Below are 27419 nucleotides of genomic sequence, written 5' to 3'. Positions count from 1 at the left end.
CTCTCTTTCTCTCTCTCTCTCTCTTTCTATATATATATATATATATATATATATATATATATATATCTTTCATATTTTTGGCTATAGCTGGCTATAACGGCTTTCACTCTTCTCCTCTGCAGTCCGACTCCCAAAGTGAGTTGGTTGAGGAAGGACGGTGAGCTGTCAGAATCTCGGACCGCAAAAGATATGTTTGACCGCCGCCTGCGCTTCATGAATATCTCTGAAAATGACGGGGGCGAGTACCAGTGTATGGCTGAGAACACCCAAGGAAAGACCACACACACTTACATGCTGACTGTCGAAGGTGGGTCTCACTTTTCTCTCTCTCTCCCTCTCTCACTCTCACTCTCACTCTCTCAAATACACAGACAGTTTCCAGCATTTTGTACCCATGTTACCAGAACTGGCTTGATGCTGCAACGCATTCATGTGAACTCCAGGGATTATAGTCTATGTTGTTCTAATAGATGCTTCATTTTAAACATCTACATATGCTCAAAACATACTGGGGGAAGAAAAGTTCAGTTTCATAGGTTTTTATGCTAAGATTAAACGTTAGAAACTGTGGGCCACACACTTCACATAAGGGAACGCCATACAGCCTTTCATCAGACTGTCACGCCTTGAAACATGTCTTTCAAAGTTAAGCAGCACTCAATCCCTGTGGCCTGTAAAAAGATCTGAGCTCCAAAATGGATGGAGTGCACTTTAAAGTGTAAAAAAAACACATAAATATGTAATTATTTGTGAGACTTTTGAGAATGTATTAAAATCAGAATACATTTATTTCTAATGCCCAAATTTATCCTGGACACAGTCTATATCAGCCGTCAGTCGGGTGAGAGGTGAAGCATGCCCTGTGACGGGCAGGTTGTCTGTCAGCGCTCATTATGCTGCCATAGATTTAGAGTCATGCATCTGCATGCTTTTGTGAATGTTTAAATGGTTTTATAACAGGGAGCCAAGTCTAATCTAACCACAAAAGAGTTTTTAAGACACTTGACCTCTGTCCACTCTACATGAGTTTGTCTCCAGGGAGGGGAAGCAGCATCTCTTTTTTCCACTTTAACTAGTTCATTCTTGAGTGCAGCCAGTCTATTTATTTCAGGGCTGAAAAAAAAAATCAGTTTTTGCTATATGTGTGTATCATATTCTGTCCTTTGTAGCGGCTCCTTTTTGGACCAAGGAGCCTGCCAGTGCTTTATATGCCCCAGGTGAGACTGTGAGACTGGACTGTCAGGCGGGTGGCACCCCCTCTCCTACCATGAGCTGGACCATCAATGGGATCCCCCTCTCAGGTTCGAGCACAAACCCATTTTAAGTATAGTTCAACACACACACCTGGGATTTTTAAATGTGCTGAGCGCATCAAACTCTTTCAACAGCAACTGATGAGGACCCCAGACGCAGTGTGACCCCAAGTGGATCACTGATCCTACAGGATGTCAACTTTGGAGACACTGCCATCTTCCAGTGCCAGGCCTCCAACAAACACGGGACCATCCTCACCAACACCAACATCTATGTCATTGGTGAGTGTCTGTTTTCTATAACTCACAAACTCATCTGTGCGCATGCATATGTGGTTTCTATCGCTCTGTGTCTTATTTCAGAGCTGCCGCCCCAGATCCTTACAGAAGACGGGAAAGCGTACACACATACAGAAGGCCAGAAGGCTGTGCTAGAGTGTGACACCTTTGGCTCTCCTAAACCTAAAGTCATATGGTAAGAAAGATGAATTTGGCTTTGTGCTGAATATTCCAGGATTTTTCTGAAAAAATGTATATTCTGTTTTGCAAACATTGATGTTATTGTGAAGATGTATTAACAGCCAGATGTTGTTATATCTTGGCTGTAATTGACTTTGTTTTTTTTGTAAAGTAGACAAAGCACCATTTAAACTTTCAAGTTCAGCCGCAGTAACTAAAAAGCTTTCTTATACTCTTAAAGCCAAGGTTTTGATGTGTTGGTGCTATTTTTTTTTCTAGGGAGAGGGAGGGATTCTCCCTTCTGGCTGATCCGAGAGTCAACCCACTGGCCAATGGGGGGCTTGAGATCCTTAACGTCACCCATGATGACAAGGGCCTCTACACCTGTTCTGTGCTCAACAACAACCTCTCAATTAGTGCTGACCTGGAGGTGTTCAGTGAGTGAGACACTCCAACACACCCATTATCAGCTATTCTCATGTAGCTTTTCTCAGCGTTTTCGGCCCTCATGTTTCTCTCCAGACAGGACACTGATCCTGACACCACCAAAGGATCAGAGGGTGCTGCCAGGAAGAACGGCAGTCTTCACCTGTGTGGCTGTCGTTGACAACAATCTCAACTCCCCTCTCATTCAGTGGAGGAAGAACGATCAGAAGATTTTTGAATCCCAAAGTGATGAAAAGTAAGACGATGGAGACCTGATAATATCACAAACTTCTTCTTCTTCTTAACTGTTGACTTTTAAAGTTTCACTATACAATTAGGAATGGGTATTACAAATCACCTTGAGTCCATTTCTACATGGATCTTCCATTTTTGTGGTGATGATGTGGCGGTAGATGAAGATGGAAAGATGAAAAAACAAACTGCAGTCATAATTAAAAAAGGAAGAGGAAGATGAGGATAACAAAGATAACTTTGTTTTCTCAGATACACATTTGAAGGATCGGACCTCATAATAGCTAATTTTGAAGCAGCCGATGAGGGCGTGTACACCTGTCAGGTTATCACTTCACTGGACATAGCAGAAGCCAGCGGAAATCTCATTTTATGGGGTAAGATCACGAACCAGCAAGTATCTTATGAGTCCAAAGCTGTATGGAAAATAACTTTAAAGATATCTCTCTCTTTCGCTCTCTCTCTCTCTCTCTCTCTCTCTCTCTCTCTCTCTCTCTCTCTCTCTCTCTCTATATATATATATATATATATATATATATATATATATATATATATATATATATATATATATATATATATATATATATACACATACATATATATATATATATATATATATATATATATATATATATATATATATATATATATATATATATATATATATATATATATATATATATATACAGTATACTGTATATATATATATATATATATATACACACACTCACCGTCCACTTTATTAGGTGCACCTAGCTATTACCAGATTGGACCCCACTTTGCCTTTAGAACGGCCTTAATCCTTCGTGGCATAGATTCAACAAGGTTCTAGAAACATTTCATTTCATCAGAGAGTTTGGTCCATATTGACATGAAAACATCACAGAGTTGCTGCAGATTTGTTGGCTGCATATCCATGATATGAATCTGCCGTTCCACCACATCCCAAAGCTGTTCTATTGGACTGAGATCTGGTGACTGTGGAGGCCATTTGAGTAGTGAACTCATTGTCATGTTCAAGAAACCAGTCTGAGATGATTTGCGCTTTATGACATGGCGCGTTATCCTTCTGGAAGTAGCATCAGAAGATGGTACACTGTGGTCATAAAGGGATGGACATGGTCAGCAACAATACTCAGGTGTTGACACGATGCTCAGTTGAGCATTTCAGTGATAATCGGCCCAAAGTATGCCAGGAAAATATACTACACACCATTACACCAAGACCACCAGCCTGAACAGGCAGGATGGATCCATGCTTTCATGTTGCCAATTTCTGACCCTACAACCCGAATGTCGCAGCAGAAATCGAGACTCATCAGACCAGGCAACATTTTTCCACTTGTCTGTTGTCCAATTGTGGTGAGCCTGTTGAATTGTAGCCTCAATTTCCTGTTCTAATCGGACAGCAATGGCACCCAGCGTGGTCTTCTGCTGCTGTAGCCCATCCACTCTCAAGGTTCGACGTGTTGTGCTCTTATGCATACTTCGATTGTAACGAGTGGTTATTTGAGTTACTGTTGCCTTTCTATCAGCTCGAACCAGTCTGGCCATTCTCCTCTGACCTATGGCATCAACAAAGCATTTGCACACACAGAACTGCCGCTCACTGGATATTTTCTCTTTTTAAGACCATTCTCTGTAAACCCTAGAGACGGTTGTGCGTGAAAATCCAAGTAGATCAGCAGTTTCTGAAATACTCAGACCAGCCTGTCTGGCACCAACAACCATGCCACGTTCAAAGTCACTTAAAGCACCTTTCTTCCCCATTGTGATGCTCGGTTAGAACTGCAGCAGATCATCTTGACCATCTCTACATGCCTAAATGCACTGAGTTGCTGCCATGTTATTGGCTGATTAGAAATTTGCGTTAACAAGCAGTTGGACAGGTGTACCTAAGAAAGTGACCAGTGAGTGTTTGTTTGAAAGTGATAATTATGTAAACATACTGTCCTCAGACAGTTGCTGTAATGATAATATCATTGTTGTGCACAGATCGTCCAGACCCTCCTGGTCTCCTCCAGATCTCGGATCCTAAGCATCGTGCAGTTACTCTCAGCTGGACACCTGGAAACGACAACAACTGCCCCGTGGAAGGTTTAGTACAAACATAAACACACTCACAAGCATGCACACGTCTTCTGTTCTTCTGTTTTGTTTTCTCTTCTTTTTTTGAAACTGGAAATTCTTTCATATATCCATGTACCATTACATTATGGTACATACATATCATTGAGACTTTAGCCCTGCACCTACTTGTGCTATGCTAACTTGTACCTCTACATTACCCTTAACCTTAAGAATAGTCTCATTGCCCCACATTTGATCTAAAATTTGCTTGAATGAAATTTTCGGTAGGTGATTCTCATACTTTAACTATGGCAGTTCAGCATGTCTCAACTTGGCTTGTTTCTTATTTTTGTGATCAACTGTTTTTTATTATTTTGTTGATGCATACAATTAAATCAAAAAATTATGGATGCAATTGTATAGCAAAAACCTTTAAATAACCCATAAGCCCCCACCCACCCTGTAGCGGTCCAACAAGACAACAATAACACAACAGGTCAAAACAAGCAAGACAAGAAAACAAAAAAAACAAAAAGATACATGTTCAGTTAATATTCAGTTCTTTCAGTTTTTCAATGGCATGTGTCCATATTTTTAATGTCCTGGGTCCCGCACCATGAATTCTTGCCGCTGAAAGTTCCATATGTAGAATGTCCATAAACAGATTAAACCAGTGACATGTTGGTAGATCGCGTGGTGGTTTCCATCGAAGAGCAAGCATTTTTTTAGTGGCTGTTAATCCTGCCAGGTACACAACTTTTTCTTTGTAATGTAAATTTAGCTGAGAGTCATCATTAATCAGGAGCACCCTGGGAGAACAGGGGTTTGCCTTTCCAGTGACATTGGATAGATATACTGACTTTGACTTTTTTCAACTTGGCTTGTTTCTGATGTTTGTTTATGGTTCATTTGCCGTCTTTAGTGTTTGTGGTAGAGTATGAAGACCAAGCTTTGAAGGAAAGGGACTGGGAAGAACTGAAGTCAGTACAAGGACACCATCACCATGCTGTCCTCCCCTTGTGGCCTTACATGTCCTACCGTTTCCGGGTCATTGCCATCAATGAGGTAGGCAAGAGTGACCCCAGCAAACCCTCTGAAATGCACAACACACCGGCTGAAGGTAAAACTCCATGATATGTAGGGAGACCTTTTTACTGTGACAGCAACCCCCCCCACCAAACAACTCTCTACTGTTTACCAAACACAGCTCCAGACTACAACCCAGACAGTATCTGGAGTGAGTCTATGGACCCAGGCACTCTGGTCATCACCTGGAAGGTACACTTACAATCTCAATGTACTATTATTTCAAGAAACAACTAATATTGTTTATGAAAAGTGTATTGCTTTTTTATTTCTTGCATATCCTTTCATCCCAGGAAATGGACAAAGTTTTTCACAACGGACCTGACTTCCATTACAATGTGATGTGGAGGCGAGCTGTAGGCAGTGGGCCTAAATGGCACAAGGGCAACACAACGGCACCACCATTTGTTGTCGAAGACGTTGGAAACTTCTCCGCCTACGAAATTAAAGTTCAGGCTGTCAATGCTGTAAATGATGGACCTGAGCCAGACCCTATAATTGGTTATTCAGGGGAAGATGGTAAAATATATAAGAAGACATTTTTTCCACTTTCAGTTTAGTGTCAATATCTCTTTTTTTTGTATACTCCCAACTTTAAACGTACATTGTCTCTCAGTTCCACTTGAGGCGCCGATGGATGTGGGTATTTTGCTAATCAACAGCACTACAGTCAAAGTGACCTGGGCAGCTATAAACAAAGACTCAGTCAGAGGACACCTGCTGGGATACAAGGTGCGCCCCTGCAGCTTCTCAGTTCATTAATATCTTTGGATTTGTCTTGTAGGCATTCAGATCACAGTTTAGCTCAGGCCCTGTAGTTTTATTGTTGTGAAGAGTATAAAAAATACTTGCACTCCTTTTTCATTAGGGCTTTGATGATTGATGGAATCTATATCCTGGTGATCGTTTAGGAGAATAGTTTTGATGCTTCCATATGAACGTTTTACGTTATCCAATAAAACCATGATATGAATGTGATCATATATTAGAAATGTATTAAATATCTATATTTTCATTTGGAACTGTGAATCTCAGTCACAACTTCCTCGTTTATGAATCCTTTGACCAGTTACACCTGACCAGAAAAGGCTCCAGGGGCCACCACAGAGGCCGGAGGTCCAGGGAGCCTGAGAGCACGGTGGTGGAGGAGGCTGGGCCCAGCAATGAGAAGAAGGTCATCAGCAACCTCAGACCGTACTCCCATTATGTTCTAGCCATCACTGTATTCAACAAAAAGGGAGAGGGACCCCCCTCTGAGGAGCTGCCCTTCGAGACAGATGAGGGAGGTGAGAATAAGGAAGGGTATGTGGCAATACATTAAGTGAATTAAAAGGTTAATTTACAGAAAGGGAGAGAACAAGATATTGATGAAATGAGACAGAGAGAAGAAGGATGATTAAAGTGGTGTTGAGGTGGAGTTTACTCAGCGGACTTGGCTTTGATCCAAAAAATATAGTTCCATTTTTATAGTTCCACATGCATTTTAATCAAGCGTCTTTGTGTTGCTGCCAGTACCTGGTCCTCCCACAACCCTGATCCTAGACAGCCCATCAGAGACGGATATGACCCTGCACTGGACACCTCCTGCTCATCCCAATGGAATACTTGTTGGATATTTATTGCAGTACCAACAGAGTGAGCACCAATTGCTTTTCCCTCTCGATTATCAAAGATAAAATGTTGTGATTTCAAAAATGCTTTTATACTCTATTGAACATGATTTGTGTAAATGAAACCACACAATACAGCTTCATCTAAATTAATAGCACTAGAAAAAAAAATTCCTAGAGCAGCCCATTGTAATTGTAATTATTTGCATTAAAGAAACAGGCGTGTGTTGTGCTTTATTTTGTATTGACAATATACTAATGGTTGGATGCTTTTGGGCTCTGCTGCCATCAGTTACAGAGAGTGATGACAGCCCCATGCAAGTAGAGAAAATTGATGATGCCACAATCACCCACCTCACTTTGAAGGGCCTGGATCGTCACAGCCACTATCGCTTCTACCTGAGGGGGCGCACTTTTGCTGGAGAAGGAGAGTCAATTATGATGATGGGGGCCACCACACTTGATGCGGGTATTATTCATGTTCTTTTTCATCACCAATATTACACTTAAAAGGAGTCTGTATTACACTCATGTATCACAAATTACCTTTTTTTTGGTCTGAATCCATTGCAGCACCCCCTGCCAACATCAGCCTGTTCGCGGGGGAAGACTTTGTTAATATCACCTGGGTGGTCAAGAAGAGACACAGGCATGTTGATTTCCACATCAACTACCTCAATAAGAATGGTATGAGATGCACACTAATATGTGAATAAGATACACTCCACCGCAGTATATAAATTGGATAAAAAAAAATGAAAGTAAGTTTCATGTTTTGCTTGTGTAGATGGCAGTAAATGGAAGAAGTCTGAAAAAGTGAACTCTGCTCAGTCATTCTACCAGCTCCAGGGCCTGGCTCCTGGCTCTGATTATAATCTAAACTTCATCTATGGAAATACCTCTTTCTTGGAGACTTACATTAAGACAGAGGGATCAGGTAACATTGTGCCTTTATTCATCTTCTTTTCTTTCATCTCCTTCGGGCTTCCCACATCTAGATATAAAGCTGGATCCTATGGAGACCACTGTACTGTTCTGTCTTTCTGCTTATGGAGTACTTTCAAAGACTTGTGAGAAGAAAGTTAAACTAAGCATGTGACATGATTCACTACTTGTGTTTGTGCTGTGTATCTTGCTGTATACTTCGGATTGCTGATGTAATGTTGCATTATAAGAGTGCTTAATACTCTCTCTCTTGCATTAGGTTAGCTATGCTTTTAACCTTCAAAATGCTTTTCATCATCTTTTGCTCTATGCTGTTTTCCTTTCACAAAAAAAAATATTGAACAACTTTTGTGCCTCTGTCTCATTTTCTTTCTGAAGAAGTGAAAGCAAGCAAATCACAAAGCTTTGCAACAGAGGGTTGGTTCATCGGAGTTGTGAGTGCCATCGTGCTTTTGTTGTTGATACTGCTCATTCTCTGCTTCATCAAGAGGAATAAAGGGGGAAAATACTCAGGCAAGTTGCCCCCTAAATGAAGATATTTTTATACACTAGACAATAGAAAGTAATAACGTAATCACTAAATTACTGATGGCTTGTGGATTCTTTTAATGATAGAATGTACTTCTTTAGAAACTTCACACGCTTATCCTGGGCAGTGCTAACCAATTAAAACCCATGAACTATAAAACAGTGGTGGTCTTGTATGATATGAAAACAAAAAAGAAAAGCTATATCCAGATTAATAGATGTCTAGATGTATTTGCTCTATGGACAAACCTTCTTACTGATAGTAAAATCCAATATCTGTCTCATTCTTAGTGAAAGATAAAGAGGAAGGTCCTATGGACTCAGAGGCACGACCAATGAAGGATGAAACTTTTGGGGAGTATAGGTATATGAGAATAAGTTTGACTCTACGTTTGCGTGGAATGTTTTCGTTGTGAACACAGCCCTGATTCCCCCAGCACTGTTAAGTTTTCCTAACCCTTTATGTCCCTTTCCTTGTCCTTTTTTTCTCTGATGCCTGCCTCTGCTTTGCAGATCTCTAGAAAGGTATGCTGTGATGTGTTTAACCCACTTATGAGTTACACTTGCTTGACTTGCTTGTCAGCTGACACTCCATTAACATGCACAAAGCTGTAAAACATACTCAAACCCTATCACAGCACAATATGGATGTCCTATTTATTTAGTTATATTTTTTTTTGGCAAAAAGATAATCTCACTTACAGCTAAGAGCAATTGTACTAGTCTTGCTTCTAACCAAAAGGTTTTTTTGTTTTGGTTTATTATAATTCTAAACTTTAAATGCATTAGAACTTGACATTAGACTGTCTTTTGTGACATTGTAAAGGAAACACATCATGAGACATTGAATGTTTTTATTTGTGGAAATATTACCAGTTCGTTTAACACTTCTGATCGTATTGCATCTGCTTCTTTTGACCTGTCCTCTCACCTGCTGCAGTGATCTTGAGGAGAAGCGGACAGCCAGCCAGACTTCCTTAGGTGAGGAGAGCAAGCTGTGCAGCCAGGACAACCTCGACTTCAACGGAAGCAGTGCCATAACCACGGAGCTCAACCTTGACGAGTCTCTGGTCAGCCAGATCAGTCGTCCCAGCGCGGGTCCTGACGGGTTCCAGAGCCTGCAGGATAACTCCCCACTCAACCCCACCACTGTCTCCCCTGCCACCAATGGCATGCCCAACTCGATCCTTGATTAACCCCCACATGTCCGCTGGGGACCATCAGACCAAAATATGTCATCACATATGTGCCCATGTGCTCCTGTTCCTCAGACTTGCTGATATGTATTTTGATGTCCAATACACAATCATATACTGACTATCCAGATGCCCTTGGTAGACATCTGTCTAATTGGACTATTTTGACCAAAGGAGTGTCCAAAGTAGAGGACCATGTTACACAAGTCTGACCCTCCCACGCCATCTCCCTTTGTCTGTGTATTTTACAACAAATCTAAGCAACTAGCATTTATTTTTGCCCTATTTATCCTTTGGCTTTGGCTGAACTAACAACACTACATAAACATAAATTCAGAATGTTGTACATTTAGAACTATCAGGGGTTGACAGTGTGGTCATACAGAGATGCAGAGTAACGTGTTGACATATTTCATCAATCAAGATGCTTTCGCTGAAGTGAAGTGAAGCTAAGTTTCAGTGGAACCTGCTGTGACAATGTGGCACAGCACCTGATGTACATAGCTGCATCTACAATTATCTATTCAGCCATATTACAGTATTATAGATATGTACATGTTCCTTATAAGTTCCTGTGCCTGCTGGGTCTGCATAAAGCACCAGACTGATGTCATTACAATCTTGCTTTCCCACCACAAGTTTAATGTCATTACTGGAAACGAAATGGTAATTTTTAGTGTTGAGACTTATGTGTAGCTTTCTGTGTCTGTCTTTGTCTCTTTCCAGTGTATTAAAACATTGTCGTGTCTGATTAAGAATCGCTTCCATAACTGTCCATCTCATAGTACACAATCTGATCGGGAAGCAGTATTCATTACACATTGGAGAGGGGATTGTTGTTGTCAAACACTCGCAGCTTTTGTCTACAGACCTTTATCAATATAAGCTGGATAATGTAGGAGAATGTAACGGTTGCCAGTTGATGTATGATAAAGGTAAACAGTTTGTATTCATATCAGAGAATGTATTCTTTTCAGGGCAAGGCAAATGTTTATTTATGTGCTTTGAATCTGAGCAGCAGGACTATGGGGACATGAAAATTTTTAAATAACCTCAAAAAGACATTCCCCCCCACAGAATGTAAATACAACCTCAAAGAATTGTGTTTGATAGAAAAATTTTGAAAAATGTGCAGGTTTAAAATCACCTAACTTACTTTTAAAATGTTTCAAGATGTAATTTTCTCGTTCTGTACTATTGCTATGAATTGAAACTTTGCATTTTTGACAATTTGCAGTGAGATCTGGGTGTAGCAAAAATAGTTCATAGTTGAGAAAAAAAGTAAAAAAGAAAAAAATCCACATTGTTCTGTAGATGTTTGAAAACATATCAAAATTTGAAAAAATAAAAAAATAAATAAAAACCGTACATTAGTGTCATTTAGTGAAAGTAGGTACATCACACTAAAATCCATGTTTGTATTCATGCACATTATCATGCATCAATGTTTTGCAGTGTGGTGAATATCTGTGAAGTTTTTTGCCTGATCCTGTTAATCCTGTTAGAGAATGCAGTGAGCCGGTTGGTTCTCTCCCAGTTCCAATAAAAGCTTGCTGCTGGCCAAACATCGTCTGACAATCCCCAAAGTACTATATGGGATGTCTAAAAAGACGTCGGTACTGTTAGAGGTGTGTATAAGCTCCGTGTCTTTGGTAAAACAGACATGCTCAGGATAAATAAAACTTAACAAAAAAAATGTATTTTCATACAGGAGTGATGACTGATACAAAATATACTAATATTGTAACTCGGCTGTATGCTGCTAAACATCTGTGTTTGTCCGTGTTTGGGGCAAATGTTAGCTTTGAATGAAAAATGAGTATACGCAAACACACAGATACTCACTCAACTGCCACTCACTCTTTGCTTTTCATGTTTCAAGGGGAAACCTAGTGGACACAGGTTTTGTTTTTTTCAATTGTGCTGTTTTTCTTTTCTTTTCTTTTCCTTTTTATAATTAAAAGAGAAAAAAATCCTTTAAAAATGGATTGGATTGTTTAAAAGAACCTTCTCTAGATCTCAAAAGTTAAAACTGAAGAGATATGGAAAGGGTTAGGGCGTATGTACCACTGCCGGGGTGAGATGTGCCTCTTTGTGGTGTGTTGGGTGCTCCGTTAATACAATGGAGATGCTTATATGTATCACATGACAGGAAATGAGTGGATATGCACCACAGATGGGGCCAATATAGCTTAACTGCATTATGAAACTACCACTGTAACTGGATATATGACTGAAAAATAAAGTACCTTGAACAATCTGTTGCAAAATGGTCTTTCTTTTTTTGTACCAGGCAATATTTGTCACAAATGAATAAATATCAAATACTGATTACCAATGATTCACTCACATCGATTATGAGCATGCAACCATGAAATGATATTAGCACATAGTTGCCTGGAGACAAGCTGGTGATGCGTGTCGATCAGCGGGAGCTGGTGTTGAATTGATGAAAGTAGTCCTTGGTGGGTCTGTTGGTGTACAGCTTCTTATCCAGGTACTCTTGACTGGGAGAGAAACATAAATATGTCAGAATGTGTCTTTTGCATGTAGTGGTCACTTAAATCTTAAGTATTAGAGTATTTCGTCTTGGTGATTGTGGTTATTAGTGCTCACTGCAATTGCTGCTCTATGGCCAGCTGCTTGTTGTACTTGTCCATCTGAATTCTCTGCTCTCTCCTCAGCGCTGCTACTCTCTTCTCCTCCTCCTCTGCTTCTCTGGAAAGTTTCAGGTACTGGAAGTCCCAAGCTGCATCCAACATCTTTGCAGCATCAAGTTTTCTCTGAAGACAGAAAAAAAAAAACATAAATAAAAGCCTTGACTAGAATAGTTAGTCTGAAACTGAATCTTTAATAAAATTGAAAAGAAAAATCAAGTAATAAGAGGCAGAAAGGTGAGTCATACATTTACAACTCTACAATATTTTTTCAAATATCATTGAAATTGTTTGGTGAAACTAGCTGCCTCAGATTCAGGTGTTTCCTTTTTTCATATTTAGTGCAGACAGAACCATTGATAACAATAATAATAATTAGAATAATGATTGGAGAAATGCCAAAGAATGGGTTGACAGAAGGACAAAACACATAATCCATCTGAAGTCTACAGTGTGCCAAGATGAGGATAAAGGCTTTAAGGTTCATGATGTAACACAGCCCACCACAGTAGAGTGTCTGCAGTGAGGGTTACCTTTGCAAGGATACATGCATTCAAACAACTTGGCAAACTTAATGATTTTGCATAATTCATCAAAGATGTAAATGTGTTACCAACTTATAACCATTTTATTTTGTCTTAAGGTAAAGAAAACTGATGATTCTAAAATTAAACGCTCAATTTCAACTTCAGTTTATCAAACTCAGAATAAAAAAAAAAACGGGTAATAACTCTTGATTATACTGTATGCAGCCAGTGTGGAGAAATAGACACATGACAAAAAAAGGTGCACAATGGGAATAGATTCAATGTGAATATGACATTTCTTACATTTATGGTTGTTATGATTGTTAAGATGTACCTGTTGCTCATGGCGCTGTTGATTTCTCTCCTCGTGGATAGTCTTTAGCTGCTCAGAGGTCATCCCCTTCCACCTGTCTGGCAGAACATGTGGTGGGCTTTCTCTTCCCACACCTTTCTCTGCTACACTTGCACCTTCTGTCATCATGTCTGATGTCATTATATGGCATATCTCTGCCAGATTCTCCCTTTCCTCTCTCCTGTGTTCCTCCTTAAGGTTCTCTGCTCGCTCAGCAGCCTGTGGGAACAGCATATGGTGAGGCCTTACCACTGACCCAGGGAGAATTCATTGATTACCCTCTCAATAATTAAAACAGCAGGAGCATTGCAGTTTTCTACAATGTGGTTACTTCTAGCATAAAACCAAGAATCAGCCATATGGTGCATGTCCTCGTGAGATATCTATTCACCCAATTGCATTTGCTTGTGCATCGAGCATGTGAGTGGTTATTAGGGAAACCACATAATTGTCATGAAAAATACCATGACCTCAAGGATTTACAATGATCTCTCCCAAAGGGGAATTCTGACAAGAGTGCTCGGGCAAATAAAGAAGGCACTAAATGGGAGCTTCTGAAAACAACCAGTTCCCATGCATACATTAAAGTGGTTTAATATCCATGTTACTTGGCACTGAACAATATGATAGCTGTCTTCCTGTGTCAAGTGTGTGTATGCATCACTTAACATTTTTAGTTTGTAATTCTAATTTCAAAATCCCACCTGAGAACACTTTGTCACATCTCCAAACCCCTCTGGATTTTGCTTTGAGCATTCACATTAGCGGGTGGTGCAGGAGCGTGTGTGTGTGTACCGGTACATCTGCGTGTGCACATGTGTGTTCTGTACCAGAGCTTGATTGAAACCGCTGAGCATAATGCAAGCAGCCTTCTTACGCTCCTCCTCTAGTGCAGCATGCCGAACCCCCTCTACGTGTTGATGCATCAGCTCTCTGTTCCCTTGCAGCTCTACACATGTGAATTGGAAATCATCCCATGAGTGTTTTTCACTCCTGCATAAGCCATTATTCACTGTGCAAAGCTCTTCAACGACACACTCACATGCACACAGCTCTTGGGGATAAGCATTCATCAAAGTCACCTGGTACAAGGGACCATTTGTGGGTGTGTGTGATTGTTTGTGCAGGAAAGCATGAAGCATGTGTGATTTACAGCACTTGTAGCTGACAGCAAGCAAGCTCATTGGTAATTACTGTGTGGATGTGTTTGCATGCATGTAGTTGTGTTTGACTCTTTTCACCTCTGTGCTTGTCTCCCATGTGCCTTTTTTTATTCTCATCCATCTGTGCTTGCAGATCTCTTTCTGTCTGTCTTATTTGTTCTCTCCTCATTTGATTCCCTCCAATATCTTCTCCCTGGACACGAAGCAAAGATATGTTGATTATTCAGCCTTTCATTGCATTTTATTCCAGTAGACTTAAAGCATACAGAGCCCTTGCCTCACACAGTATCCCTACCTGAAATATTTTCATACTGGCAGGTCCCAGTTCAGCCTCTGGAATGATGAGCTCAAATGCCCCCTTCAGGCCACACTTCAAATCAGCATCACGAGAATCCTCAACTCGCTGCTCAGTGGCCCAGTATTGGGTCAGGTCCTTATGCAGAGATTCTCGTTTTTCTTGTTCATTCAAATCTTGCCACAGTAGTGCATCATTTTGACATTTTCTCAGCATATCTGAATAACATGAGAACAACACTTGTAAACAACACTTTGCATGAAGGATCAACAGATACACCGAAAATAGCATAATTTACCAAAAGTTTTGTCTCGTTGTTTGTCCGTGTTTTGCTGTTGTCTTTTTTCTTGAACCTGTTGGTTCAGAGCATTTACGTCCAGGCCCATCACACGTAGTCGGGTGTTGAAGATGCGAGCCTTGCGTGCTGTTTCTGCAGAGCGGCGTCTCTCCACAGCTTCTTCCATAGACTTCTCTGATGTCACGTCCGTTTTAAACATATTCACAACAGTCTCTAAACAGTTTCTGACAAAACAGAGTTAAAGTTTGGATTTAGAGATTACTACCATTTTAGAATGACCTAGTGTAGTTATTTCACTGTCCTACACACGAACATAAGATAACTATTAACCTAAAGAAACCACTTCAAATTAGACCGCGGTTGAATTGGTTTGATATTGGATATTGGATATTATGAATTCAACACCCATAAAACTTGTGATACATACCACTGATTTTGGTCAAACCACTTGTGATGTGTTCATGGTCATCTAGACTATATATCACAAGAGAGTAATTTATTATAAAATCATATTATGGGCTGATTTAATGAGGTTTAATGAAAACAATCGGTGTTATGTGTCACAAGTTTTATGGGTGTTGAATTCATTAAACCTCATTAAATCAGCCCATAATATGATTTTATAATAATTACTCTCTTGTGATATATAGTCTAGATGACCATGAACACATCACAAGCAATATAACCAAAATCAGTGGTATGTATCACAAGTTTTATGGGTGTTGAATTCATGAAACCACATTAAATCAGCCCATATATGATTTTTAAATCAGCCCATATATATGCCCATATATATGATTTTTTAATAATTACTGTTTTGTGATATAGCCTATAGTCTAGATGACCATGAACACATCACAAGTGGTTTGACCAAAATCAGTGTGTATCACAAGTTTTATGGGTGTTGAATTCATAATATCCAATATCCAATATCAAACCAATTCAACCGCGGTTCAAATTAGTTGTATTTTTAGTTTAGTTTAGTTTAAGTTTATTTCAGTCATATATACCTTTCAAGGCAACAAGTAAGAGACAGTTTTGTACAGTTTGACTGAAAAAGCCTCAGGCAGAAGCAGAGCTTATTAATGCCCGCCTACTACACAATTTATAAGCTACACAATACATGGTGTCAAGTGAGAAGAAAAAAAAGAGCAAAAAACTAAAAATAAACAAACATATAATATATACATATACTGTACCTACACTTGCATACATACATGTACACACATATACATACACATACATATCTCTTTTCCCCTTTTTTCAATTACAGCCATAACTCCATAATATAAATATTTCCCTGAAAACTATATCTAATAGTTATCTAAAGTAATGCATACAATTGTTTAGTATAAAGCAATATTACCTTCTTCAAATCAGTTACTATCAGTTCATCACCGGTCTGCTATGCGAGTCGTGTTGTGTTTGGATGTCATTGGTAACCATGGTAACATGAATCGTCCTTCGGAATGAAATCAAAAGTAAATATGTAAAAAAAAAAGACCAAAGAGTATCTGAAGTATAAAAAGAAAGAAAGTTAAAGACGGTGGACTCGATAACTGTAAAGTAGTTTAGATGATAACGTGTTAGGCTACTCTACTGGATAATCTTCACAGCAAATGTCATGTAGCTCAAATTTGTCTCGCGAGAAATGATGAAGTTTCGTGTTTCGCGCGATCAGTGGGCTTCCTGGTAGACCGTAAAATGGCGCTTTGTTGTTGCAAGTGTTTCGAGTCCATTTGATTGAGATTAATACGCTGTTTAAATAGCCTAACCAAAGGCGCACTGCATAATGTAACGTTCATTATCGGTTGCAACAGATTGAACGGCAGGGTTCATCAATTTGCGTGCACGTTTGGTTTTGAGATAGGTTGTGTTTGCTAAACTGGCTCTTAGCATTAGCTACCTAGCATCTTACTGAGCTAACGGACTCTGCACGTTTCTCTTTCAAACAGCGACACAGAAAACCACAAAAATGGGTTATTTGAAACTCATAGAAATAGAGAATTTTAAGTCGTATAAAGGAAGACAGATCATTGGACCGTTTCATAAGTTCACTGCAATCATCGGACCTAATGGATCTGGTGAGTGATGACCAATATCAGGTCGATGGTGATAATAAATCAGAACTGTTAGAAAATGTAACTAAAAGCAGAGTACTTTAACACCAATGAATGGACCACTTTTATGCACGTTTTAAGTACATTGTTTCTACATGCAGTCGCACTAATGAGAAATGTGTTTATCACAACAGTCTGCAGCTCGGAGGATTATATAATCATATTAATTTAATCTACACTTTGTCTGTGTAAACACTGAATATACGGCCTTTAGTTTTGACTACTACATTTTGATGCTTTGCAAAGTTAATACTTCACTTTTACACATGAAGATGATATAAATTAGTGACAGAACACCGTACTACAAGGAACTGCACACATAATCAATTATATTGCTGGATGATTGTTTTGTATTATATAGACTTGTATAAATATATGGAATTAATACATTAATTTTCATCGAAGATTATGATTGGTAACCCCCCCTTGTTGTTATTTTAGGAAAGTCCAACCTTATGGATGCCATCAGCTTCGTGTTGGCAGAAAAGACAAGTAACTTGCGTGTCAAGACTCTGAAGGATCTGATCCATGGAGCTCCTGTTGGGAAGCCAGCTGCAAACAGAGCCTTTGTCAGTATGGTGTACCAAGAAGATAACGGCGAGGAACGCTCCTTCACAAGGGCCATTATTGGTGAGACATAAAGTTAAACATTGTAAATAATATGTTACATATATTTATGTTATGTTATAGGGATATTTATGTAGTTTATATAGTGTATATTTATATAGATGTATATAATAGTTGTATTTTCTAGATATTGATATAACATTTATGTAATATTTATATTGTCTATATATTTATATGGATAATTATGTAATAATAGGCATGTTTACAGAGTATTTATATAGATTATATTTATATGGATATTGTGTAGATATAATACTGTAATAGCAATAATGTAAATCCATAGTGTTATAAAGGGGTAGGAACTAGGAAAAAGTGTACACTTCTTCCTACTTCTTTTTTTCGAACATATGTTTATATGAAGATGTAAATGTTTATCTTTTTATTATTATTTTTACTTTCATTTTATATACTTGTTCGAAATAAAAAATCATTAATTAATTAATTCATTCATTCATTCATTCATTCATTCATTCATGTTATATATTATATTTACATAAATAACATAGTAAAACATATAAAGTGGAGTATATTTTCTGCTCATGTTTCCATGTTTGTGTGAAATGGACTGTCTCATCAGTTGTTTTTTTTTTCTCCTCTCACTGGCACCTGAATTCAAAAGTTATGAGCTTTGCTATTGTAAATATTTTTCTGTTATACAGTTTTATACATAGTTGCATGCTTTTTGTTACCTATCACCGTTGAGTTCAAAAAGCAAAGTCTGAGGCCTTATTGGGTCATTTTTCTAGTCTTATAGGATTTCTTTCTGTATTTAAAAAAAAAAAAAACAAATTCAGTGGAACAGAACATATAGTATGGTCAGGAATCAAATTTCATATATCGTATACAAGAGTACATCAGGATCTAATTGTGGTGTTGATGTTGTCTCAGCAGACCCGTTTTTGTTATTGCATAATTTTGAAAGTGACCATTTTGATTTGCAAAAATAATCAGTCATTCATTGAATTGTTTTTTATTGAACTTTTTTTGTTAATTAAACATCCTTGCTGGCATTTTGAGTGCTTTTATTAGACTAATACTTTTCATATTTTGGGGCATTTTACAGGTTCGTCTTCTGAGTATCGCATCAACAGTAAGGTGGTGGGGTTGCCTGAATACAGTGAGGAGCTGGAAAAACTTGGAATTCTGATCAAGGCTAGAAACTTCCTTGTCTTTCAGGTGAGACTAAGATACTTTTAATCCGCAGTAGCACTGTAGTGACCCACCAGTTTCCTGTTAGAGCGTTCTATTTTTAGTGACTCAGCATTTGTAGATTCATGCGGCTGTAGGTGAGAGTCAAATTGGGATTGTCTTACAATTTATTTTTTTTCTTTTTGTGACATATTATGAACAGGTTATAGTTTCTTGGAAGATACTTTAGTCAACCACGATTGAATTGTTTTTATTGCACTAAGGGAGCTGTGGAGTCTATTGCCATGAAGAACCCCAAAGAGCGTACAGCACTGTTTGAAGAGATCTCCCGTTCTGGAGAGTTGGCCCAGGAGTATGATCGGAGGAAGAAAGAGATGGTGAAGGCAGAAGAAGACACACAGTTCAACTATCATCGCAAGAAAAACATTGCTGCAGAGCGAAAAGAAGCCAAACAAGAGAAAGAGGAGGTATGTACTTTATTTTGAAGTAAATGCAGCATCTAAAGAATAGTTTTGTGTCAATGTCCTGGTACACAAATATAAGTTCCCAATGAGTCAGGTACAAAACTGAGACTCTACTGTATTATATTTCTCTTAATTTTTCTATACCATCTCATGTGAACAGCAATTATAAAATGTGCACCATGGGGCTCTCTGTCACAAGTGTCTGAAAGGGGCTTTAATAGTATAACTTTTTTGGATTGTACAAGAGTTTTTACTATCCACAGATCAGCATGAGTCACCCTTACAGTTAAAATGCTGTCAAGAATCATAGATCAATGTATTCTTAATGTAAGTTTCCAAACGCTCTAAATATTGATCCTGGAATAAAAGAAAAAGACACGTAATGTTTTTTCTTTAAAAAAAATATGTCTGTAATATTATTTTTTTTGCCAAAGATTGTAGCATTGTTGTCCCTGAAATATGGACTAGATCTTAGGTCAAACTGTCTCTCTGTTCTATGACTATTCTATCAGGCTGAGCGTTACCAGCGTCTCAAGGATGAAGTAGCCAGGGCCAGCGTACAGTTACAGCTTTTCAAATTGTACCACAATGAGACGGAGATTGAGAAGCTGAACAAAGAGCTAGGCCAGCGGAACAAGGAGATTGATAAGGACCGTAAAAAGATGGACCACGTGGAGGAGGAGCTGAAGGACAAGAAGAAGGAGCTGGGCAGGTTGATGAGAGAGCAGCAGACCATTGAAAAAGAAATCAAGTAAGTTATCCTCACAGTCCTGTCATGGTCTTAATGGGCATACATAGATCCTTTCAATTCTTGATGCAATGTTAATTTCTCTTGCAGAGAGAAGGACTCTGAGTTGAATCAGAAGAGGCCTCAGTACATCAAGGCCAAAGAGAACACTTCACACAAGATCAAGAAACTTGAGGCAGCACGTAAATCACTGCAGAATGCCCAGAAGATGTACAAGAAGCGCAAGGGGGACATGGATGAGCTTGATAAGGAGATGAGGGCAGTAGAATTGACTAAGCAAGAGTTTGAGGAAAGAATGGAAGAGGAAGCGCAGAGCCAGGGCCAGGACCTCACTCTGGAAGAAAATCAGGTCTTGCACATTTACGTTCAACGCTTTTATGATTAATTTTGATCTAATAAATAGATAAATGGGATGTGTATGAGTTTTGGTCTTCCAAAGTTCAGTCATTATTTATTATATGGCATCTTGGTATCATTTTGGAACCTAATGACTACAAATAAAAATAAGTTAAGATGAATATTTTGCTTCCTTCTACAGGTTAAGCAATACCATCGTCTTAAGGAGGAGGCTAGTAAGCGTGCTGCCACGCTGGCACAGGAGCTGGAGAAGTTCAACCGTGATCAGAAGGCTGACCAAGATCGCCTTGACCTGGAGGAGAGAAAGAAAGTGGAGACGGAGGTAAACAAGATGATGATAATGTGACTTTTATCAGTGCCAGGAAAACTGGTTTTCACATATTTCAAGAAATGCACATATTGTTTCTCCTCAGGCCAAAATTAAGCAAAAGATTCGTGAAATTGAGGAAAACCAGAAACGTATAGAGAAATTAGAAGATTATATTTCCACCAGCAGGTATGCTATTTTAAAATTTGCATTGTTTTGGGCAGTGCTGTATGACGTTATACGTCTCTCTACTGAATCACTTTATTCACACCTTGTTTTCCTCTTGGCTTTAACCTTCAGACAATCACTTGATGAGCAGAAGCGCATGGAGGAGGAGCTAACGGAGGAGGTGGAGACGGCCAAGAAGAGGATTGACGAGATCAACATGGAGCTAAATCAGGTAATTGAAGAACAAGAAATAAAGAAAAAGTACATGTCCTTATTTGGTTATATTTTCTGTTTTCTTTTCAGTATTTTTAATGTGTTGTAGTGTATTATAAATAAATAATCTTACTGTGGATTGTTCATTTATCTGACGAAGTCAGAATTGTGATTAGTGAAATACAGGATAATTAGTGCATGATAGCTAGTTTATGTGCTTAATTCTCCACCACTCTCTCACTTGTTTTATCAAATGAATATCTTAGCTGTAAAGACGGTCATGACCACTTTTCTTACTGATGTTCGGTTTAGGTCATGGAACAGCTGGGAGATGCCAGAATTGACAGGCAGGAGAACAGTCGCCAGCAGCGCAAGGCAGAGATCATGGAGAGTATTAAAAGACTTTATCCTGGCTCTGTGGTAAGGCAGCATCCATTACAAATCAGTAATTTTTATGTTTTAACTCTTTATTTTTCTTCTCGATCCTTGTGGTGAAATAGCTACTAAAGAGAAGATGCTGTTGTGATTTCAGTACGGGCGTCTGATCGACCTGTGCCAGCCCACTCAGAAGAAGTATCAGATTGCTGTTACCAAAGTGTTGGGCAAAAACATGGATGCCATCATTGTTGACTCAGAGAAGACTGGCAGAGACTGTATTCAATACATCAAGGAGCAGAGAGGCGAACCTGAGACCTTTCTTCCTCTCGACTACCTCGAGGTGAATAATAAAAAGTACAGATAATAGTTATAGCTGAGGATGATCAGATTATACAGAATCAACATTGGCGCACAAAACAAACAATATTAAACAATATTACAGTGGGACCACACTTTTTCACAATTAATACTGAGAATAAATGTTTTTCAACCTCAGTTCCCAAAAAAGTTGAGACACAGTGGAAAATTAAACAGGAAACGTCAACCATTAAAGACATGAGACATTTCATAAAAAAAAAAGATTTTCGTCTTGAATTTGATCGCACCTGCACATATCAAAAAAGTAGAGGTGCAGGTAAATAAAGGCTGTAAAAAAGTAAGTGGCATTAAATGAAATAAGGAACATCTTGAAACTAATTTGCTTTATTTGTAATGGTGCAATGACATGATCATGGTTAAAAAATGCAATTTAAACGTAAGATGTCTTACTTCAACCTTCATCCTAAGTTGTAGGTTTTTTTTGTTTGTTTGTTTTTTTATTAATAAGCAAATGGACAGCAAATGGCATTTGGTATTCCTATATTGTAAAAGTGTTGTTTTTTCAAAGGTGAAACCAACAGATGAAAAACTGAGAGAACTGCGAGGAGCCAAGCTGGTGATTGATGTGATTCGCTACGAACCCCCCCACATCAAGAAAGCTCTCCAGTATGCTTGTGGCAACGCGCTGGTGTGTGATAACGTGGAGGATGCAAGGAGGATTGCTTTTGGAGGGCCATACAGACACAAGGTGCTTGAAATAATTCTGACTGAGAAGAAAGAAAGCGGGTGTAGCCCTCCGATGGTCCAGTAGATTTGACGGTTTTCTTATACGTTCTTCTCCATCTTTGTCCAGACGGTTGCCCTGGACGGTACTCTGTTCCAGAAGTCCGGAGTCATCTCTGGAGGAGCCAGTGACCTTAAAGCCAAGGCCAGACGCTGGGATGAGAAGGCAGTTGATAAGCTAAAGGAGAAAAAAGAAAAACTTACTGAAGAGCTTAAGGTATCTTTTAGTGATTATCTTTTTTTAAATCTGCATTAAGGAAATTGTGTAGTCTGTGTGATCTCTGTGCTAAACTCGGAGAAAATACCGTTTTTAAAACTTGAATTTCTTTTCTTTGATTTACCTTCATTTAGTTAATTGCCACTTAAAGTAAATTGATTGATTTGATTTTTCTTTGTAGGAGCAAATGAAAGCGAAGAGGAAGGAGGCCGAGTTGCGTCAGGTGCAGTCCCAGGCCCACGGTCTGCAGATGAGGCTCAAATACTCCCAGAGTGATTTGGAGCAGACAAAAACACGACACCTCTCCCTCAACATGCAGGTACAGTCCAGTGCTGCTGAATTGTATTTCTCCTCTTACCATTTGCAAATACTAACCGTTGCATCTGTCTTGTTTGTGTTGTGCAGGAGAAGTCCAAACTAGAAAGCGAACTTGCAAACTTCGGCCCTCGCATCAATGACATCAAGAGGATCATCCACTCCCGTGAGCGAGAAATCACAGACCTCAGGGACCGGATGAATCTGGTGAGACGGACGTCAAAGTGACGCCCATTCAGAAGCAGTTTTGTGATTATGCGGCACTTCAGTAACAGCAGTGTTTTTTGTTTCCCAGGTGGAGGACGAAGTGTTTATTGAATTCTGCAAGGAGATTGGAGTGAGGAACATCAGAGAATTCGAGGAAGAGAAAGTGAAGAGGCAGAATGAGATTGCGAAGAAACGGTCAGTTTAGTATTTCAGTCAGATCACAGGGCATGAAATGTCTTTTCTTTTTTTTTTTGTCTAACCTGTTGCCTCTTTACATCAGTCTGGAATTTGAGACCCAGAAGACCCGTCTGGGCATACAGGTGGACTATGAGAAGAACCAGCTGAAGGAGGATCAAGAAAAAGTCATGATGTGGGAGCAGACTGTTAAGAAAGATGAGGCTGAAATTGAGCGACTTAAAAAGGTGAAAAATAATAAGTGGATGATGGGAACTTAACTTTTTTATGTGAATTTTTAACGTTTTGCATGTTTTTTTATGTAGGAGGAGCACAGACACATGAAAATCATTGACGAGACAATGGCCCAGCTACAAGACCTGAAGAACCAACACCTAACCAAGAAATCTGAAGTCAATGATAAAAATCATGACATGGAGGAAATCCGCAAAAAACTGGGAGGCGCCAACAAGTCAGTGATTCATTTTCAAATATCAATACAAAGATTACCATACTATGTCCTACATATACATATTTTAATCTATATATTTCAGAGAGTTGACCCAGCTCCAGAAGGAGGTGACTGCCATCGAGACCAAACTTGAGCAGAAGCGTAGTGACCGCCACAACCTGCTGCAGGCCTGCAAAATGCAAGATATCAGGTTGCCGCTTCGCTCTGGAACCATGGATGATATCAGCCAGGGAGAGGTACACCAACACCGCCATAATATTACAATTCATTAAGACTGAAGCAGAAAATTACAGCCCTCCTTTTGTTTTGCGGTTCCAGGGTAGCTCACAGGCAGATGAGTCCAGCAGCCAGAGGACATCTAGTACTGTTCTGGCCAAAGAAGCGCTCATTGAGATCGACTACAGCAGCCTGTCTGAAGACCTGAAGGTAGAGGATCTGAACAACATGCCTCCCTTTCATATAGCCCATTGTGACCCGTCTCCCTCATTTTACTGATCTGAGTGATGGTGAAGTTGAGCTGTCAACAGCCAAAGCTGTGTTTTTATAGATCAAGTCACACTTATTTTTAAACATGTTAGGCTTAAGTTGCTTGAACCTATGACTTCCTACAGGATGCGTTGTCAGAAGAAGAGATAAAGGCAGAGACGAATGGATTGCAGCAGCGTCTAAATGAGCAGCAGAGCATCCTGCAGAGGATCAGTGCACCCAACATGAAGGCCATGGAAAAGCTTGAGAGTGTCAGGGACAAGTTCCAAGAGACCAGTGATGGTGAGATGGCTGAATGATGGTAGAGCCCGGGGCCAAATGACCAGGACGTGAGATGTTGACTCTACTCTTTTCTAGAACTTTAATCGTTAACTCTTGTCATATTTTTATTTTTCTTCAGAGTTTGAAGCTGCCCGTAAGAGAGCCAAAAAGGCCAAGCAAGCATTTGAGCAAATCAAGAAGGAGCGGTTTGATCGTTTTAATACCTGTTTTGAGTCCGTGGCCACCAATATTGATGAGATTTACAAGGCGCTCTCACGCAACAGCAGTGCCCAGGTATGTTTAACTTTGAACTTGCATTAAATCAATTCCATAAGAGTTAATTCTGTTTCTTTGGTACCCTTTCTAAACCTTTAACAATGAGTTTTGCTCTGTAGGCTTTTCTGGGCCCGGAAAACCCAGAGGAACCATATCTGGATGGTATCAACTACAACTGTGTGGCTCCAGGGAAGAGGTTCCGACCGATGGATAACTTGTCTGGAGGAGAAAAGACTGTTGCTGCTCTGGCTCTGCTATTTGCGATACACAGGTGAAACTACAGCCAAACTCTTAATGCACATTTGACTGGACTATAAGTTGGTGCCGTTTGCACCTTTGGTGGAATATCTTTCTCAATATTTCTCTTGCATCTCTGTAGCTATAAACCTGCCCCCTTCTTCGTCCTGGATGAGATTGATGCAGCTCTGGACAACACTAACATTGGCAAGGTGTGTGCAGATTTTTGATTCAGTAACTTGACCTTTTGTGTGCAGTAGTTGTTTTTTTGTTTGTTTTTGCTTACCATAAATTTTCCTTTTGTACCCTAAAGGTGGCAAATTACATCAAAGACCAGTCGGAGCAGAACTTCCAGGCGATTGTCATTTCTCTGAAGGAGGAATTCTACACAAAGGCAGATTCACTCATAGGTGTTTACCCAGAGGTGTGTTTCACTTTTTATTCTAACATACAATTTACACATTTAAAACAAAAACTTGATATAGAGGGCTAGTTGCCTAGTAAGCACAATATTTTTACAGTTATTGTTTACAAGTGTGTCTGAAGTATCCTAGTATATTGGATTAAGACTACACTAAAATACAAATGAAAAAAACAAGATAAGGAAATAAAAACGCATACAAAATCAGCTGATAACAATAATTGGATTTAATGAGACATAATTCAACTTTTTAAAACTCTATATACCAATTTATACATTTTATTAATGTGTAAACTTGAAATCTTTACCAATGCAGCACCAGTAAGGTTTGCTCACCAGAACGGTGTCAACACTTTTGTTTTGTTGCATATAAACATCTGTCTCTACAGTGGAGATTGCTGTTTTAAGAATTTCTTTCAATGTATTTTTTGCCAAATATTTGCATATTTTTAATCAATACAATAAAGCTTTTGATGTATGCACCTGATGGCTATGGTGGGTGTGATGCTCATCTCGACTAGGCGCTGAACACATATTGGAGTAATCCTAGAAGGCTTCATATTTTATCAGGAGAACTCCAAATACATATGATTCAAACAGGTTATATGGTGCTTGAGCTTTCGCACAACCTTTTGAATCATTGGGTAACTGTCCAACAATCTAAGTTAATGTCCCTATTAAAATGTTCAGTGAACTGATCTTTGTCGTCTCCATCCACAGCAAGGAGACTGTGTCATCAGTAAGGTGCTCACCTTTGACCTCTCACAGTATCCAGACGCCAACCCAAATCCAAATGAATAAGACCAGCGGTCCCAACACCAGGATTTTGGAAAATTTCATGAACTCCGAGGTCGCAGATAAAAATGTATTGATAGGTCTCCTTGTTTATTTCCTTTCTCTTTTTTTGTTTAATATATATTGTGTTTTTGAATATGCTCAAGTAGTGCAAGTGTTTTTTTTCCTCCTTTCTTTTTTTTGTTGCAGGCAGTTTCCTTGTAGTCAGTAACAACCAAGATCTATGTACATTTAAGTTGGTAGCCCTTTATCAATTTGGCCATTAGTGCATTATGGAGTATTAAATATAATGAGGTGAAAATGTGCGGGAATCAAAACTTTTTAACAAACTGCTTTTTATACTGTTTTTGTCCCTCTTTGCGATTTGTGTGCTTTAAAGCCCTTGTTCCGTCTGTTGTCTAAAAGATGTATTTGCATTTCATACGTGCTACTTTTGAAAGCATAATCAGAAAACTGTTGTTACAGTATGATGGAAACATTCCCTTGTGTGATAATTAGAGCTCAATTACCTGCAGCTGGTGGTGCTCTAATGAGATCATGAAGCTTGATGCGCACCCATCTAAAAAAAACCTATTTCAAAAGAATCATGGAGCGCCTTGCTGTATGATTAGCGCCAGTATCTTTCTGTTGCCTGAGAAATATTCCGATTCAGCGATGCATAAACATAAAAGCTCAGCATGAGTGGACTGTCTTGTCTGGTTTATTTTGCTGATCATTTTTCTTCAATAAATGCCAATGTAATTATGTAAGGTCATTTGTGTTTTTTCATTACTGTTAAATGTTAGTGCAGTACGCATGCTGCTGTGTTA

General features: G+C 39.1%; 3 protein-coding genes across 6 annotated transcripts in view; 2 read left to right on the top strand and 1 right to left on the bottom strand.

Moving 5' to 3' along the window:
- l1cama (L1 cell adhesion molecule, paralog a) overlaps positions 1-12083 on the top strand; it is a 38918-nt gene extending 26835 nt beyond the window's left edge. For 2 of the 4 annotated variants that reach the window (XM_061736180.1, XM_061736178.1), the window contains 21 exons: positions 123-307; positions 1170-1301; positions 1389-1535; positions 1617-1728; positions 1992-2149; positions 2235-2394; positions 2643-2767; positions 4386-4487; positions 5383-5580; positions 5668-5738; positions 5840-6065; positions 6163-6278; positions 6616-6832; positions 7059-7181; positions 7449-7625; positions 7730-7843; positions 7944-8093; positions 8480-8614; positions 8921-8993; positions 9143-9154; positions 9570-12083. In XM_061736180.1, the coding sequence (XP_061592164.1) occupies positions 123-307; positions 1170-1301; positions 1389-1535; positions 1617-1728; positions 1992-2149; positions 2235-2394; positions 2643-2767; positions 4386-4487; positions 5383-5580; positions 5668-5738; positions 5840-6065; positions 6163-6278; positions 6616-6832; positions 7059-7181; positions 7449-7625; positions 7730-7843; positions 7944-8093; positions 8480-8614; positions 8921-8993; positions 9143-9154; positions 9570-9825 (2989 nt within the window). In that variant the 3' untranslated portion in view covers positions 9826-12083. The remainder of the gene's footprint in view (positions 1-122; positions 308-1169; positions 1302-1388; positions 1536-1616; positions 1729-1991; positions 2150-2234; positions 2395-2642; positions 2768-4385; positions 4488-5382; positions 5581-5667; positions 5739-5839; positions 6066-6162; positions 6279-6615; positions 6833-7058; positions 7182-7448; positions 7626-7729; positions 7844-7943; positions 8094-8479; positions 8615-8920; positions 8994-9142; positions 9155-9569) is intronic. The other 2 variants (XM_061736179.1, XM_061736181.1) reach the window with 2 other exon arrangements.
- Positions 11694-16718, bottom strand: ribc1 (RIB43A domain with coiled-coils 1). Its single transcript, XM_061736183.1, has 8 exons — positions 16484-16718; positions 15118-15341; positions 14820-15037; positions 14603-14717; positions 14192-14310; positions 13344-13580; positions 12442-12608; positions 11694-12332 (listed from the first exon to the last, which is right to left on the bottom strand). Exons 2-8 carry the CDS (start codon positions 15314-15316, stop codon positions 12251-12253), a joined length of 1137 nt encoding a protein of 378 aa, XP_061592167.1. The 5' UTR covers positions 15317-15341; positions 16484-16718; the 3' UTR covers positions 11694-12250.
- Positions 16719-16803: 85 nt separating this feature from the next.
- smc1a (structural maintenance of chromosomes 1A) lies at positions 16804-27354 on the top strand. The gene is made up of 26 exons (XM_061736177.1): positions 16804-17201; positions 17679-17867; positions 18928-19040; positions 19277-19480; positions 19990-20228; positions 20316-20574; positions 20764-20904; positions 20996-21078; positions 21190-21289; positions 21583-21690; positions 21803-21988; positions 22535-22714; positions 22820-22966; positions 23148-23285; positions 23372-23488; positions 23577-23683; positions 23769-23910; positions 23989-24134; positions 24217-24370; positions 24453-24560; positions 24746-24902; positions 25021-25175; positions 25277-25428; positions 25537-25606; positions 25708-25818; positions 26536-27354. Exons 1-26 carry the CDS (start codon positions 17093-17095, stop codon positions 26614-26616), a joined length of 3696 nt encoding a protein of 1231 aa, XP_061592161.1. The 5' UTR covers positions 16804-17092; the 3' UTR covers positions 26617-27354.
- The last annotated feature ends 65 nt before the right edge of the window (positions 27355-27419 follow it).

Source organism: Cololabis saira, chromosome 12, assembly GCF_033807715.1.
Source record: "Cololabis saira isolate AMF1-May2022 chromosome 12, fColSai1.1, whole genome shotgun sequence".
Lineage (NCBI taxonomy): Eukaryota > Metazoa > Chordata > Actinopteri > Beloniformes > Belonidae > Cololabis > Cololabis saira.
Note: the sequence above shows the minus strand (reverse complement) of the source record. Positions and strands in the feature narration are given on the sequence as shown.

Bases quoted from the DNA above. Each gene is read 5' to 3' on its own strand.
- ribc1 (XM_061736183.1), bottom strand. From the start codon at position 15,316: ATGTTTAAAACGGACGTGACATCAGAGAAGTCTATGGAAGAAGCTGTG. The intron at 15,038-15,117 runs GTAAATTATGCT...CATGTTATTCAG, and splicing joins ACAACGAGACAAAACTTTTG to ATATGCTGAGAAAATGTCAA. The intron at 14,311-14,602 runs GTGAAAAGAGTC...TCACATGTGTAG, and splicing joins CATGGGAGACAAGCACAGAG to AGCTGCAAGGGAACAGAGAG.
- smc1a (XM_061736177.1), top strand. From the start codon at position 17,093: ATGGGTTATTTGAAACTCATAGAAATAGAGAATTTTAAGTCGTATAAA. The intron at 24,371-24,452 runs GTACACCAACAC...TTGCGGTTCCAG, and splicing joins ATGATATCAGCCAGGGAGAG to GGTAGCTCACAGGCAGATGA. The intron at 25,819-26,535 runs GTGTGTTTCACT...CTCCATCCACAG, and splicing joins TCATAGGTGTTTACCCAGAG to CAAGGAGACTGTGTCATCAG.